At 39.5% G+C, this 15,376-nt stretch overlaps 1 protein-coding gene across 1 annotated transcript; it reads right to left on the reverse strand.

Annotated features, from left to right (window-relative positions):
* Positions 1-7,573: 7,573 nt before the first annotated feature.
* LOC131227931 (uncharacterized) lies at positions 7,574-11,030 on the reverse strand. The gene is made up of 4 exons (XM_058223762.1): positions 10,827-11,030; positions 9,083-9,123; positions 7,946-8,064; positions 7,574-7,856 (listed from the first exon to the last, which is right to left on the reverse strand). Exons 1-4 carry the CDS (start codon positions 11,011-11,013, stop codon positions 7,838-7,840), a joined length of 366 nt encoding a protein of 121 aa, XP_058079745.1. The 5' UTR covers positions 11,014-11,030; the 3' UTR covers positions 7,574-7,837.
* Positions 11,031-15,376: the final 4,346 nt, after the last annotated feature.

Below are 15,376 nucleotides of genomic sequence, written 5' to 3' on the forward strand. Positions count from 1 at the left end.
CCACTCATTTATTAGGTGACAAAGCATCAAATCATGGAGCACTACAATAACGGACAATCCTAACCATCCACACGCAATTTACAAATGGAGATGAAATGACAAAAAATTAAAATAGCATTTCATGCTTCAGCGAGCAAGGTTCCAGCAACTGGACGGCTTGCAACATCCCATCATTGTGATTTTCAAGCTACCAGCCCTGCCCAATATGACACCAGATGAACGGTTTGGATCTCATTCCCGATTTTGGACCAAGGACAATAGGACCCACTCATTTATTAGGTGACAAAGCATCAAATCATGGAGCACTACAGTAACAGATGATCCTAACCATCTATATGTAATTTACAAATGGAGATGAAATGACAAAAAATTAAAATAGCATTTCATGCTTCAGCGGGCAAGGTTCCAGCAACTAGACGGTTTGCAACATTCCATCATTGCAATTTTCAAGCTACCAGCCCTGCCTAATAGGACACCTGATGAACGGTTTGGATCTCATTCCTAATTTTGTACCGAGGACGATGAGATGCACTCATTTATTAGGTGACAAAGCATCAAATCATGGAGCACTACAATAACGGACAATCCTAACCATCCACATGTAATTTACAAATGAAGATGAAATGACAAAAAATTAAAATAGCATTTCATGCTTCAGTGAGCAAGGTTCCAGCAACTGGACGGTTTGCAACATCCCATCATTGCAATTTTCAAGCTACCAGCCCTACCCAATAGGACACTAGATGAACAGTTTGAATCTCATTCTCGATTTTGGACGAAGCATGATGGGACCCACTCATTTATTAGGTGACAAAGCATCAAATCATGGAGCACTACAATAACGGATGATTCTAACCATCTACATGTAATTTACAAATGGAGATGAAATGACAAAAAATTAAAATAGCATTTCATGCTTCAGTGAGCAAGGTTCCAGCAACTGGACGGTTTGCAACATCCCATCATTGCGATTTTCAAGCTACAAGGCCCTGCCCGATAGGACATCAGATGAACGGGTTGGATCTAATTCCCGATTTTGGACCAAGGACGCATGCCTAGGTTATTCATGACAATTGTCGTTGTAAAGGCAACGTCTTGCAAGTGGGAGCGTGCAATTTCACCATCACAACTGATCGCCTACGTGCAATTGTACCTCAACATGTGGGCCCCACACCAGAATTCCGGCAAAGGTGCTACCATGCAGCTGTTTAGGAAATCAGTTGCATGAAATTGCTAGGCCCATCACCAAGATCTTCATTTTTATAAGATAGGCTGATGTGCTTTGCTAGGTGGGCCAAACATGTATGTTGGATCAAACCATTGGTTGTCTTTTGATTCCAAGTGTGGCCCACCTGATGAGCGGACTATCCTGATTTTTAATCTAAGTGATCTTCATGATGGGATCAATCGCTTGAATGGTACTGATGTCCGGAATTCTGTCAGGAAAGATAGTTGGTACCACAAGTAGTGGTACCTTACATGTAGGTAATGAGTTCTCTAAAACAGGAGGGACTTACTGTACATGGTTGGGTAAAAAGTATGCAGAATGACATAATACCGTTTTCGGATTCTCATGGTATGGTATGGTCCACATGATAAATAGATCTGCTTCATTTTTTGAATAGTACTCTAAAATGATATGGAAAAACAGATGAACATGGATGCATGATACATACATCAAGGTGGCCCCACAATAAGGCCACCCTGTCTTGGGTGTCTTGGGAAGGGCCATTCCCTCTTGGGCAGGCTAGGTCTCACCTAATCTACTTATAGGCTAGGTGAGACCTAGCCTCACCCAAGACAGTGGGGTCCTTAGTGCACAGGGCCATGGAAGCGATGGCCTTTTACCCCTGCCTCAAGATGAGCATATTGAGGCAGGGCTATGTGGAACCCAACTTGATGTATGGGTTTTATCCACGCCGTCAATCCATTTAGGAAATCATTTCATGGTGTGATCCAAAAGATGAGGTAGATCTAAGTCTCAAGTGGATCACACTGTTGAGATTAAATTCTCACTGTTAAAAACTTCTCAAGAGCTGTAGAAGCTTTGGATGAAGCTGATGTTGTTTGTTTCCCTTCGTCTAGGTTTAGATGACCTTATTAACAAGTTAGATGAAAAATAAATATCACGGTGAGCCATAAGAGGGTTTCAATGGTCAGCTCTTCTTCATTTTTGGGCTTATAGCTTAAAATGATCCGTCAAAATGGATAAACAACATGGACAAACCAGTAACTTATAGTGGGCCCCACATAGCCTCCTTTTGAATTGATTACCATCGGCAGGACACAAGCCGCTTCCATATTCTGCATCCACTCCATCCATCTGTGTTTCCAGATCAGGGCATTATAAAAATAAAATAAACAAATCCAATTATCAGGCAGACCATACCATAGGAAACAGTGGCGATTGACTATTAATGAGCCATAAAAGTTTTAGATAAGCTTCTTTTTTTTGGCCCCTTCATGGAGGCTTATATGACCTTATCAATAGATGGCAAATAAACACTATAAAACAGTGCTCTCTAAGAAGTTTTAAATGGCAAAGTGTTCAACCAACACTGTTTCCTATAATATGATCTACCTGATAATTGGATCTTCTTCAATTTTGGGATCATGCCCTAAAATAATCTTAAATATCGGATGGACAAGGTGGATATAGAATCCAAACATTAAGGTGGGCCCGATGGGAAGTGCCGCACCGTCTTGGGTGAGGCCGGGGTCTCAGCTAATCCACTCCCCTCATACATGTATAAAGTCAATCCAAGCCTCCTAAGTCTAAAAGCCATATTGAGGACGAGGACTATTTCATCCCCAAACCTCTACATAGGGTTATTTGGTCATTCTCCCTTTAGTTATATATTTCCTCCCAACATGTTGCTCACCTTAAGTGCAGGGCTAGGCCATGCTGAAGGGCTCTTAGACAGCCCATCCCTTCGGCCAAGCCCAACCCAAAAGCCCAATGGACCAGCTAGTGTGATAGCCCAACTTAAAAAATGATTTTTTTTTAAAAAAAATTTTAAGATGAAAGAGGTATTCTGCACTACACGTGTTAACCTGACCTTGCATACATTATCTGGGCTATGATCAGGTGGGGCGTACTGCGAACATGGGCTGGCACAATAATCAAATCCGTCCATCCATCATCAAGTGGGATAGACATGTTTGAGAAATATGGAATTAGAAAAGAAATTACCAACTGGGACCACCTGAAGAGTAGAGCTTTTGTATTGTAGGTTTGAATATGTGCTTCGAATAATCTATTAAAGCCATCCTCACTTGAACCACTTATCTCCATTCTATTAGCATTAGGGTTATCAATGGGCCGGGCTCAGGCCTGTCAAAAGCAGAATTTTGAGTAAGCCGGGCCCAATCAGAAACAGTTCAAATTTTGGGCCGAGAGCAACTCCAGGCCCAGCCCGTTGACAGCCCTAATTAAGACTTTTAACTTTTCCCATTTAGTTTCATTAAAAAAATGTCAACCAAACAAGATATTGGCAAATCCAAGAATTGTCAATAAGGAATTGGAAATTTCTACTAGTACTTGTGAAGATGTTTTGCCGCTTCACATTATTAGGATATGTGGAGCCTAATCACCCAAGATTTATTGCTCATCCAACAATCACTTTCACAGGTCAAACTCTGCTTTGAGCTCATTTGGAGTCACGGAAGGACAATGCTTCCATTTTTGGGGTTTTGGGGGCATAACCCCCTACCCGGAAGCAATTTTGTAATTTCACATGGTATTTTGTATTAACTTTAATTCATTTAGGATAATATATATTATGTCATGAGAGAGTGAAAGAGAGTAGTCATTATTTTTGTATTTGAGCATATGTATTGAAAGAGAACATATAAATTTTTGTGTTATAATTCGTATCTTTTCTCTATTTTCTTTTTATTTTAACATTATTGTGTTTATGACGAAGAAGGAATCTCTCCCCCACACACATATAGTTTGATATGAACAAAAAGAAAGGAAATGAATGTATTTTTTTCATTAGTAATACTTTTATTTTATCAACATTCAAAAAAAAAAAAAAAAAAACCGTGAATTCCATGAAATAATCATTAACTTTTTGGTATTCAAGTTTTGAAGCATAAGATACCATTGTCTAATGAACATGAAACTCTTTTTAACATATTGCCAATGGAAATTGTCATTATGTAATGACTATGATTTCCTTTCTATAGCGGTGGATTCCCGCTTATCAAATAGGCCAAAGGCCAAAAACTATGGCAATAGATTTCATTGTATTTGGAAAGTATATCGAGATAAATGCAACCAATGTTACGATGCAAATGTTCATCCTTATCTTGATATGGGTACATACCATATCTTGTCTTTGGTTGGTGCACTTCAATACAAACACATTCCTATACAAAGCTGTTAGCCCAACCACGCCCTAGACATGTGATCTTGATAACAAGGCAAACTTGAGCCCTTGTGGACTACATGTTTGCTTTAAACATGGACCATTTGTCAATTCCTATACCAACCATTTCTTTTGCACCCATGTGGCCAAGCTTCGGTTTTTTTTTTTTTTTGGTAGCTTGTTAGTACACCCACTGTCAGATCACACTTCAGTGTTAGCCACCCCCACTAGGGAATCCATGCCAAGACCTCAGTGTTGAAACAAGGTATCTTTCACTCGGTCTACCACTTGAGCTATGGATATGGGTGTGGGACAAGAATTCTAGATAAAAAGATTTATCTGGCAATGTCAAATTATTAAGTGGAGAGGCTAATATTAAAATTGAAAGTTGGCCTAAAGGAGTGGACCCATAGGATCCCACACCTTACATGATTTCGGGACCTTCACAAAAGTTGAAAATGTATGATGCAAGTTCAATGGTCTGTTTTACCACCACAGAAGCAGAGAAGTCTTAACTGCCCCGAATTACAATCATTGGCTTAGATCACGGACCCACGGACCCAGTAGTCTTTTGGGCCAAGATAAGACTCTTCCAATAGTTTGAGGGTTGGGCTGGGCCTCTTAATTAAGCTCGATTCCTGAGGTCGGCTGCTGATTGTGTAAAAGCCTCTAGCCCATTAATACATGTGTTATTATTATTATTTTTTAAAAGATTATTCTCTTTCTCCTGACCCTAATCTCTCCACCACTAGCAACTTGCCCAACCCGAACCCAAACCCACCACGGAAGGATTGGGTTCGAGCCTGATTTTCATGGGCTGACTTGGGTTGAGCATATACATAGCCGTTTAAAAATCACGCCAGGCTTGAAGGGCCTAAGGGCTTGAACAGCCCCTTTTCTTCATATTGACACCTATCGGTATTCATATCCGTACACGTGGCATATTGCCATACATCAAAAATCACATGATCAGACGATCCTAGCCATTAATTGGAAGATTCTGATTAAACCATTAATTGGAACTTAATCATGGGCCCCACATTAATATTGACTATTGTTTAGTAGTTGTTAGGTAAACTCCAAGTAGGAGAGTAGTTAGGAGTTGGTGATAGTTCATGACTTTGATGAGACAAGCATAAAAACAATATGAATGCATGCGTTTTCACAAGTGTATTGTAGGGCTGTCAATCCCTACCGTAGATTCCAATCCGCCATCCTAGAAGTCAGATCTTCAATACCCTACGAGAAATGCCTACCTCATGCTTTCGAAATGCTAATCTACATTAACTTTTGATTGGAACCGTTGAAAAACCGATTCACAAAATAAATATCATTTATAATATTAATAGTATTAAGAACACAATTTTAAATATCTTGATTAGCAAACGGTCAACATTTGATGTAGAGCGAGTTGCGTACAATTTCATGGTCAAGATGGACCAGAACAGGCCCGATCACAGGCGAATCTAATCCAGACCATCGGAACCTTAAAATGGGTGTATCTCGCGAACCGGAATGAGGCTATATATGATTATGGGGTAGGATAGAGCTACTCTAGCCACCTAATCCGCTACACCGGGGTTGCACATGCTGAATTTGTGAGATTCCATCAAATCAACAGTCAAATTTTCATTTTATTTTCATTTTTAGTTTATTATAATTCTTCAACAGTTGGGCTTTAGGAGTTGCATCCAACATGAAAAATGCTTAGAATAACTAAGATAATTGCATGATTGAGTCAAATAGGACACTTACTATTTTTTGTGGAAAACAATAAGGTCTAGTGGAAATAATGACAGTCTATAAATAATATAAATAATAAGTTTAAAATTTATAGTAAGTCATAATTTCTAGGAGTTTTAGTTGTAATTTAATTTCGAAACTTCTCCCTGAATTCATAACATTATTTAAGGGGTTGTAAACTCGTTTTTTTAGCATCAACCAATTATTTTCAATTTCTAGAAATTATTTTTATTTTCTTCTTTGGCTCATGGATGCGCGAGCTCGACTTCAACGAGTCCTTCCCTGCGTCAACATTCAATGTCAAATGCATGTAATTTTTTAAACATGGACCATCCAAGAAAGGGCCCACTAGATGGACGATTTAGATCATGCGTCACCCTGCCAATGTAGTGGTGGAGAAGATTCTGAAATATTCTATCATCTTCCTACATAAAAGACCAAACAAGACCAACGTAGATAAGCACCCAAGGTAATGGTCTCATTCATTTCAACGGTTCAAAAGCAAACAAAAACGAGAATCGACGGTGGTGATTAAAGAGAGTTTTGGTGTCCCTTCACAACCAGGACGGGGCACTTGGCATGCTGAATACAATAGTCTCCAACACTCCTCCACGAGAACAGCGTGCAAAAAATATTTTTTTTAAAAAAAAATGAAAATGTATCTAGACCATCAATTAGAAAATTCTCGTGGGCCACCATCATCTTTTGATTTTTCTTTGTATGCTAGTTCACCACTATTTTAAAACAGTGCTGGTTCATCAACCATATGCATGGCATAGTATGGACCGTGATCTGTAACGTCCCGATCACTTGCTAGACTGTGGATGGAACATAGCCCAAAAATCATCTAGAGTGGACGGTAGTAACCATATGATTAGGGTTGAATTTGGAGCCATTGCTATTTTACTTTTAGTGTCAATTAAATAGCTACCAATTCAATGGCTAGGATTGTTTGATCAGTGTTAGTTTTCAGCTCTACTGATATCACAGTGTGCCACATGAATTGGATGATCAGGATTGTCCACGGATGTGCGAAAGATGAGTCACCACCGTTTTGAAAATGGTAATGAACCACCATCTTTTAAGCTTTGGAATTTTTGTTCTCAATTTTACCCTGGAGAGTATCACATATTTTCGAGTCCAAACCAAGTTATGTTGAATGGACAACTCTGACCGGAACAATATCTACGTTGGAATATCAACGGCTCTTATTCAAATCTCATAAATAAGGTTACGACCACTCGTGAAGCGTGATTACTGATTATTACGCCATAGCTACTTTATGGTAGCAACAAGAAGATGGACGGTTCAGATCATTAGATCATCTCTGCACGTGTGCCTCAATGGGTGAGACATGCTAGTGATGGCTTAACCAAAACCATCTCATAAAAAATTAATAAATAAAGGCTCCCAATAAATTGAAACTGTCCACTAATAGATTATGAGGATATATATATACTTTAGAAATAAGAAATATTTAAGGGGGTGTTTGGCTGCCACCCACTTGGCATTTTTCATTAAATCTGGAGATAGTGTGCACTTTTAGGGAAGTTGGTCCCTTATATTTTTGCTAAATGCACCCATCAAGCTGTTGATTGACCACCTCTGACACGTGCTTATATATGCCCCTATTCAAAATCCGAACCATTCATCAAACTCAGCATCACCACAAATCATAGGTGGACCACAATCTATTGTACTTAATTGGGAGAAAAAACTTGTTAAAATGCATTTTTAATGCTACCCCAAATAAACCCTAGTTTAGTATGGTTGAATAAAAAGCTTATATAGTGGAAAATAAGTGATGAGAGATGAAAATATGAACATACCTTTTCAACCGTCCATAGTCATGATTCCCAATGACCAAAAGGTCCACCTCTAGCTTCTTAGCTGCCTCACATATAACTAACTTTGCTTCTCCCACCATTGCCTTCATTTCATATGTGACCTAATATAGCATTTGAAACAAATCTTATTTTTCTGTTTGTTTAGCACCATTTAAAGAACCGTAGTAATTCTTTAACTGTCCACATGTCATAGTTGTGCAGTCCAACTGTCCAAATCTCTAAACCAACAACACATGGAGCATAGCCCGATTACTACACATTAATATGATAGTAACCATATATCTGATTTTTCTTTTTCGAATTTAATTAGAGTATTTGCTATTTTAAATTTAACCATCCACTCAATGTCTATTAATTTGATGGTTGGGATTTTCTTATCAGCATGGTTAAAAGAGATAAGATGTACATGAGTTTCACATGTGAGGAAAATGAGTCACCACCATTTTTTTAAAAAAAATAAAAATTAGTGAACTGTCATCCCTTTTTGCAATATCAATCTCACCTGTTTTCTCTTGAAATTCCTCTTAATAACCTTAATTAGTAATGGAAAAGTGAATCCGGTGTAATCGAAGGGGACCTTAATCAGTGATTATTGAAAAAGGAAAAAGAGATTAGGAGGAAATGATCTTGATTAGAGAAATCCACCAAAAGCTAATCTTGATTAAGGAAATGATATATACACCCCTATGTTTTTTAGTTGAGTGTACTTCTACTTCTATTACTAGAATTTATTCCTCCTTTTTCTCTACTTCTTATGTTAATAATTAAATTCATTCTTTGTTATTAGTTAGAGAGAGAGAGAGAGAGAGAGAGAGAATCCCTACAACTGGTTGTAGGATAACATACAACCAAGTTTCACAACCTTTTAAAATGTGTGATATTTTCAAGAGAGATTTAGAACAAAAATTTTAAAGGATAAAATAATATGGTTGTACCATACAACCGGCTGTAGGTGAACAGACCTCTATGTAACTCAACCAGCATGCAAGATTAGTGATTCCCAGCATGGATACTTCCTAGGATTATTGGGGCTAAAGAACTTATCCAAGTGACCCAAATCAACGGTTTGGATTCAAGTAAATGAATTTCAGGATAGTAGTATTAGTTCAAGTCACTTGCATTGTGATTTTCACAGATGCGCTTCACACAATCGAAGTAAGTTTATGATTCTCCTCCAAAACGCCTGAAACATCTCTTGTAAACATGTCGATTGTAGCATGTGAACCAAAACATCCACGTAAAGAATGCCAGGTACAAAAGAAGAAGAAGAAACCTTCTTTGATGTTCATCGTCTTCGATAGAGCTTGTGGGGACAAATAGAGAATCATGAAGTAATCGGGTCCGATAGCGAGATCGGACGGTGGAGGGACAAGGTAGTTCAATGCCCACTTCAACGGATAGATGCTATTCTCACTATCCTCAAGGACCACCATAATCTTTCTTGCTCTCCCTCCTTCCATTTTTTTCTCCTTTTCTACTCACTAGATGTATGTATTCATTTCACATATTCCTTCATGTACATTTATATGTGTTCACATAGTCACACGTTTCAGCATGGAACATGTGCAAGATCTGAGCTTTCTATCATTTGGGAGTTTGGACCTAATGGTTAGAACTTCTGCCTCAAGAAATCAGGATTGACCAACGGACAGTCTGACCATTTTACTCTAAGGCAGGATCCATTGCAAAGCATTGCAGATTAAGCTTAATCTACATCTTCATGTGTACGGGAGCCGATCATGATGTTTTAATGACATCCATTCCATCTATCGTATGCTTCCACTCACGTTCTCTCTGTCACCCAAAAATCAGGATGACCCAAAACTCATTTGGGCCACGCCATTTCATATCATGCCTAAAACCTTCAAAAATCATGCGGCGAGGCCCACCCGAGTTTTCGAATGGCCTGCTTTTCAGGTGTCCATTCATCATGGTGGGGGAGTGGAATGGATGGCATACAAAAAAATGTTGGGCCCACCCAACATCTCATTCAATGGTGGATGTCCCCATCCCACCTGTTCTTGTGTTGTGGCCCACCTCAGTTTTTTTTTTCTGAATTATTAAGATAACATGAGGGGGCGAACATGATAGACGGATTAGATGCCATGTAGACATTACAGTGGGCCCCACACATTGCATTGTAGGCTAAGCTTAAGGTACAATGTTTTGTAGTGTATCGGGCCTTCTTGTGGGTCCCATTTGTTTTGTACACTGGCCCGCTTGAGACGCTTGATTTAGGCCCACCAGATGTAAATAGCGTCGCTAACATGATGGAAAGCTTTGACCTGGCACGTGGGCCATGTTGACATGTGTACCTTCGTGTGGGACACAGTTACCATACGTGTGGGCTTAGCAAACCACTCATTTTATTTATTTACTTGTGGCTCACAGGTTCCCACGTAAAGCGCGTAGAACGTCTTAGTTGTGTCCAACGTATATCATCGAAGTTCCACCCATCTGGTAGGCAGACCCGTATACAATAAAATGGACCATTTAAATTAAATTTATTCAACGGTCCAAATAAAAATTATGTGTTATGACCCACTGGATGAGCGTACCAACCCCTTCTTTTTGTATATGGTCATCTTTTTTGGTGGGCCATCTTATGCACCAGTGAGATGTTCCACCCACTTGCCAGGATTACACCTTTGCTGCATGTCAAGGTGCGTAGGTACAGCGCCACTGTATTATAGTATGGTATGGTAGCAGCTTTTCACCCCAAGAATTGCATCTTAAATGGTGATCTGAACCGTTCATGTTTGGACTCGATGCGACTGTTAAGGAGGATTTGTTGTTATGTATGAAGATTATTTAATGGCTTATATTTAAATTCAAGATTCAAAGGTCAGCAAGAAGAAAAAACCTTCTTTGATGTTCATCGTCTTCGATAGAGCTTGTGGGGACAAATAGAGAATCATGAAGTGATCGGGTCCGATGGCAAGATCGGACGGTGGAGGGACAAGGTAGTTCAATGCCCATTTCAAGACATAGATGCCATTCTCACTATCCTCAAGGACCACCATAATCTTTCTTGCTCTCCCTTCTTCCATTTTTTCCTCCTTTTCTACTCACTAGATGTTTGTATTCATTTCACATATTCCTTCATGCACATTTATATGTGTTCACATTGTCACTGTTGGGTCTACAACCCAGCTGCTTGGTGTTGTATGGCTGCAGCCACCGAAGAGAAAAATAGAAATTTTTAAAGAAGAAAAGAGAACTGCTGCTTTAGATTGGAATTGAATTAAAAATTGTATTACACTGCTACCTATTTATAGGCTTTCTTATTCTGTGAAATTATTAAACTATTTCTGTCTAGATTCATCCAAGGGGTAGCTAAAGAAAGAAAAAATAATGCAGAAAAATCTAGAAAGAAATCTACACAGCTAGCAATCTAATCTTAGAAAAAAAAAAAATCTAATCTAACAGCTTGCTCACAAGATATGCACACGGTTTTGGATTTGCAGAAATCACCGTATCCAACACTCCCCTTCAAACCAAAACTAGCTTCATTCCGAGCATCGTTCTTAATCGTTTGAATGCGTCAGTCGGCAATGCCTTTGTGAAAATATCCGCCACCTATTCCGTAGTATGACAATACTCTAATTTCATCATTTTCTGCTTCACATGATCTCTCAGAAAATGATATTGGGTATCAATGTGTTTGCTTCTTCCATGCTGTACTGGATTTTTAGCTAGCTCGATTGCCGACTTATTATCCACATATATGACTATAGATTCCTCCTGTGGATGCTTCAGCTCCTTCAGTAGATTCCTTAACCAAATTCTCTCACAGACGATGGACGATGCTGCCATGTACTCTGCTTCACATGTGGACAGGGCAACCATACTCTGCTTCTTCGAATTCTATGTGAAAGCAGTCGTTCCGAGATAGAATACATAGCCAGTGGTGCTCTTTCTTTTATCTTGGTCACCTCCTCAATCACTGTCTGAGTATCCATACAATATTGCTTCATCATCGTATGGATAGAAAAGACTGAATTCCATTGTTTCTTTGACGTACCTGAGGATTCTTTTTTGCAGCTAGCTAGTGTGATTCTTTTGGTGCTTCCATATATCTACTTAGAAGCCCAACACTGTAGACGATATCCGGCCTTGTAATTGTGAGGTACCTTAAGCTTCCAATCATACTCTTGAACATAGTCAAGTCAACGTTTCTTCCTTCTCCGTCCTTTGTCAGTTTCAAGCCCGTTGCTACAGGCGTGTTTACGGCATTGCAATTGGCCATCTTGAACTTCTCAAGAAATTCATTTGTGTACTTCTTCTGGGATATGTAAATACTGCCAACTTGTTGCTTCACTTCAATGCCCAAAAAGAAATACATCAATCCACCATCAATCATCTCGAATTCTTTGAACATAGCTTGCTTGAATTCTTCAAACATCGCCTGGTTATTCCCAATGAACAACAGATCATCAACATATAAACAAGCTATAAGCATATCACCACGGGCATTCTTCTTTGTGTAGACGGCATGCTCATACGGACATTTGACAAAACCATTCTCTTGAAGATAACCGTCGATCCGTGCATTCCAAGCACGAGGAGCTTGCTTCAACCCATACAGGGCTTTCTTTAGCCGATACACCTTGTGTTCCTCCCCTTACATGACAAAGCCTTCAGGCTGGTCAACGTATACTTCTTCTTCGAGTACCCCATTTAAGAATGCAGATTTCACATCCAGTTGGTAAATCATCCAACTGTGATGAGCTGCAAGGGAGATAATCATTCTTACAATGTCAAGGCAAGCAACTGGGGTGAAAACTTCTTCATAGTCTACCTCATATTTTTGTTTGTAACCTTTTGCTACGAGCCTTGTTTTATATCGTTCAATCTTACTATTAGCATTTCGCTTGATTTTGTACACCCATTTGAGACCAATCGTCTTTTGGCTTTTAGGAAGTGAGGTCAACTCCCAAATTTGATTCTTCTCGATGGCATGAATCTCTTCTTCCATTGCCTTTCTCCAACATTCTTCATTCACAGCCTCCTCGAATGTGAGAGGCTCGTGGTCCGCATACAAGCAGAGTAAGTTCACTTCCTCAGTTTCTGCATAGACGTCGTTGAGGCTTCTTATTTTAATAGGAGCCAAGAATGAAGGAGAATCGGATGAAGATATGCTGGATAAATTCTGATTTGATGAAGTACTTCCAGGAGATATGGAGCGTACTCCTAGACTTCTGCGATCCGAAGGAAGTGATGTGGGTGTCTAATCTGGCTTCTCATCTCTCTCTTCTTCGTATTCTTCAACCTCGACCTGCTTTTCTTTGGCTGAGTTTCCATCGTTTCATTTCCATGCTTCTTCCTCACAAAATACTACATTTCTACTCACCACCAGCTTATTGGTTAGTGGGTTGTAGAGCTTGTATGCCTTTGACTCTTCGTTGTAGCCGATGAAGATGCACTTCTCGCCACAATCATCAAGTTTTTTTTTTCTCGCTTCTGAAACTTGAGCGTATACGACACACCCAAAGATCTTAAGGTGCGCCACACTCGGCTTGTATCCACTCCATACTTCCTGCGGTGTCTGGAATCTGACACTTTTGGTCAGACACTTATTGAGCAAATAGGCAGTACATGCAACTGCCTCTGCCTAGAAATTCTTCGGCAGACTTTTCTCCGTCAGGATGGTGCAGTTCTTTCGTTCCGCAATTCCATTTTGTTATGGCGTGTACACTGCAGTGTGTTGTTGCTTAATGCCATGTTCCCTATAATATTCTCGAAAAACATTTGAGGTGTACTCTCCACCTCTGTCAGATCGGAGGGTTTTCATTTTAAGACCACTTTCTTTTTCACCAAGGGCCTTAAAATTTTTAAAAATAGTAAAAGCAGCAGACTTCTCTTTGATTACATACACCCACAATTTTCTATTAAAATCGTCAATGAAGGTAATAAAGTATTTATTACCTCCAAGAGAGATTGGCTCTAATGGTCCACAAATGTCAGTGTGAACCAACTGCAACGGTTCTCTTACTCTTCGAGATACTCTACTCAGAAAGGAGTTCCTTTATTGTTTCCCAAGTGTGCGCGTCTCACACACATGTTGTGGTGCTTCAATAGCAGGCAAGCGATGCACCATGCTTGATGAGGATAAAAGTTTCAGGCTACTGAAATTTAGATGGCCAAAGCGAAGATGTCACATCCAGGAATCATTCTTTGCTTTTCCATAAAAACACTTCTCAAGCATTGTGTTCATATGGAGAGGAAACATACGATTCTTCGCCATCTGGACTTTTACAATCAACCGTCCATGCATATTTCTTATGGAAAGAGAAGAGTTTTTCATGTGTATGACATACCCTTTTTTGAGGAGTTGTCTGAGACTTAGTATGTTACTTTTCATGTTAGGTACGTAGTACACATTGGAAATATAGTTTGGAACACCATTCTTCTGAAAGATTTTAATTTTACATTTACCTTTCACTGGCGTTTTTGATGAGTCTCCAAATGTTACATCGTCATGAACTCCTTCTGTGAGTTCCACAAAGAGTTTCTTGTCATCGCACATGTGATTACTTGCACCCGTGTCGAGATACCATACATCCTGCTGATCACTACCTTTCTCTTGTGCAAGGAGAAGTGTGGAGCTTTCTTGTTCATGGCCTGATGCTTCGGCATAGTTGGATAGCTCGTCTTGAGTCACTGGTTTACTCCAGCAATCGGATGCATAGTGGCCAAGCTTGTTGCAATTGTAGCATTGAACGTTCTTTGTACTTCCTTGTCCACGCATAGATCTACCTCGACCATTTCCTCTTCCACGAAAATTGGTATTTTTTTGCTGGCTTTGGCCATGGCTTTGTTGGTATCGGCGCCCTCTGCCCCTTGCACGATTGTTAGCAAAACGTCCACCACGTTGTGAACTTTCACGTCCACCATTGTTATCATTTAGAGTCAATATTGACTCCAAAGCTTGTTCCATTGGCATGAAACTGGTATTCTTTTGCATTCGGTGCTCATGAACTTGCAATGATCCCATCAACTCCTCAATGGAGAGTTTCTCAATATCTTTTGATTCTTCGATCACCACAACCACATGCTTAAACTTGGTTGTGAGGGATCGAAGTATCTTTTCAATAACTCGGACATCTTTAACCTTTTCACCATTTCTTTTTAAATTATTAACAGTTACAAGCAAACGTAAAAAATAATCAGTAATATTCTCACCTTCCTTCATGTGAGTCGCTTTGAACTCGGCTCTTGATGTTTGAAGGCGAACCTGCTTCACTCGATCTACACCCTTGAAGATGGTGCCAAGAGTATCCCATGTTTGCTTGCTTGATATTGCTTCGGCAATCTTTTCGAAGGTGGATTCATCCAACCCTTAATAGAGGAGAAACAAAGCTTTATTGTCTCTCTTCCTTTGATTTTTTAGAGCGATCTTTTCTTCATTGG

The sequence above is a fragment of the Magnolia sinica genome, chromosome 2 (assembly GCF_029962835.1).
Source record: "Magnolia sinica isolate HGM2019 chromosome 2, MsV1, whole genome shotgun sequence".
Classification (NCBI taxonomy): domain Eukaryota; kingdom Viridiplantae; phylum Streptophyta; class Magnoliopsida; order Magnoliales; family Magnoliaceae; genus Magnolia; species Magnolia sinica.

Excerpts from the sequence above, each read along its gene's own strand:
- LOC131227931 (XM_058223762.1), bottom strand. The coding sequence starts at position 11,013 with ATGGAAGAAGGGAGAGCAAGAAAGATTATGGTGGTCCTTGAGGATAGT. Across the intron at positions 9,124-10,826 it reads GACGATGAACATCAAAGAAG|CTTACTTCGATTGTGTGAAG; the intron begins GTTTTTTCTTCT and ends GAGAATCATAAA. Across the intron at positions 8,065-9,082 it reads GCATCTGTGAAAATCACAAT|GTCACATATGAAATGAAGGC; the intron begins GCAAGTGACTTG and ends ATGCTATATTAG.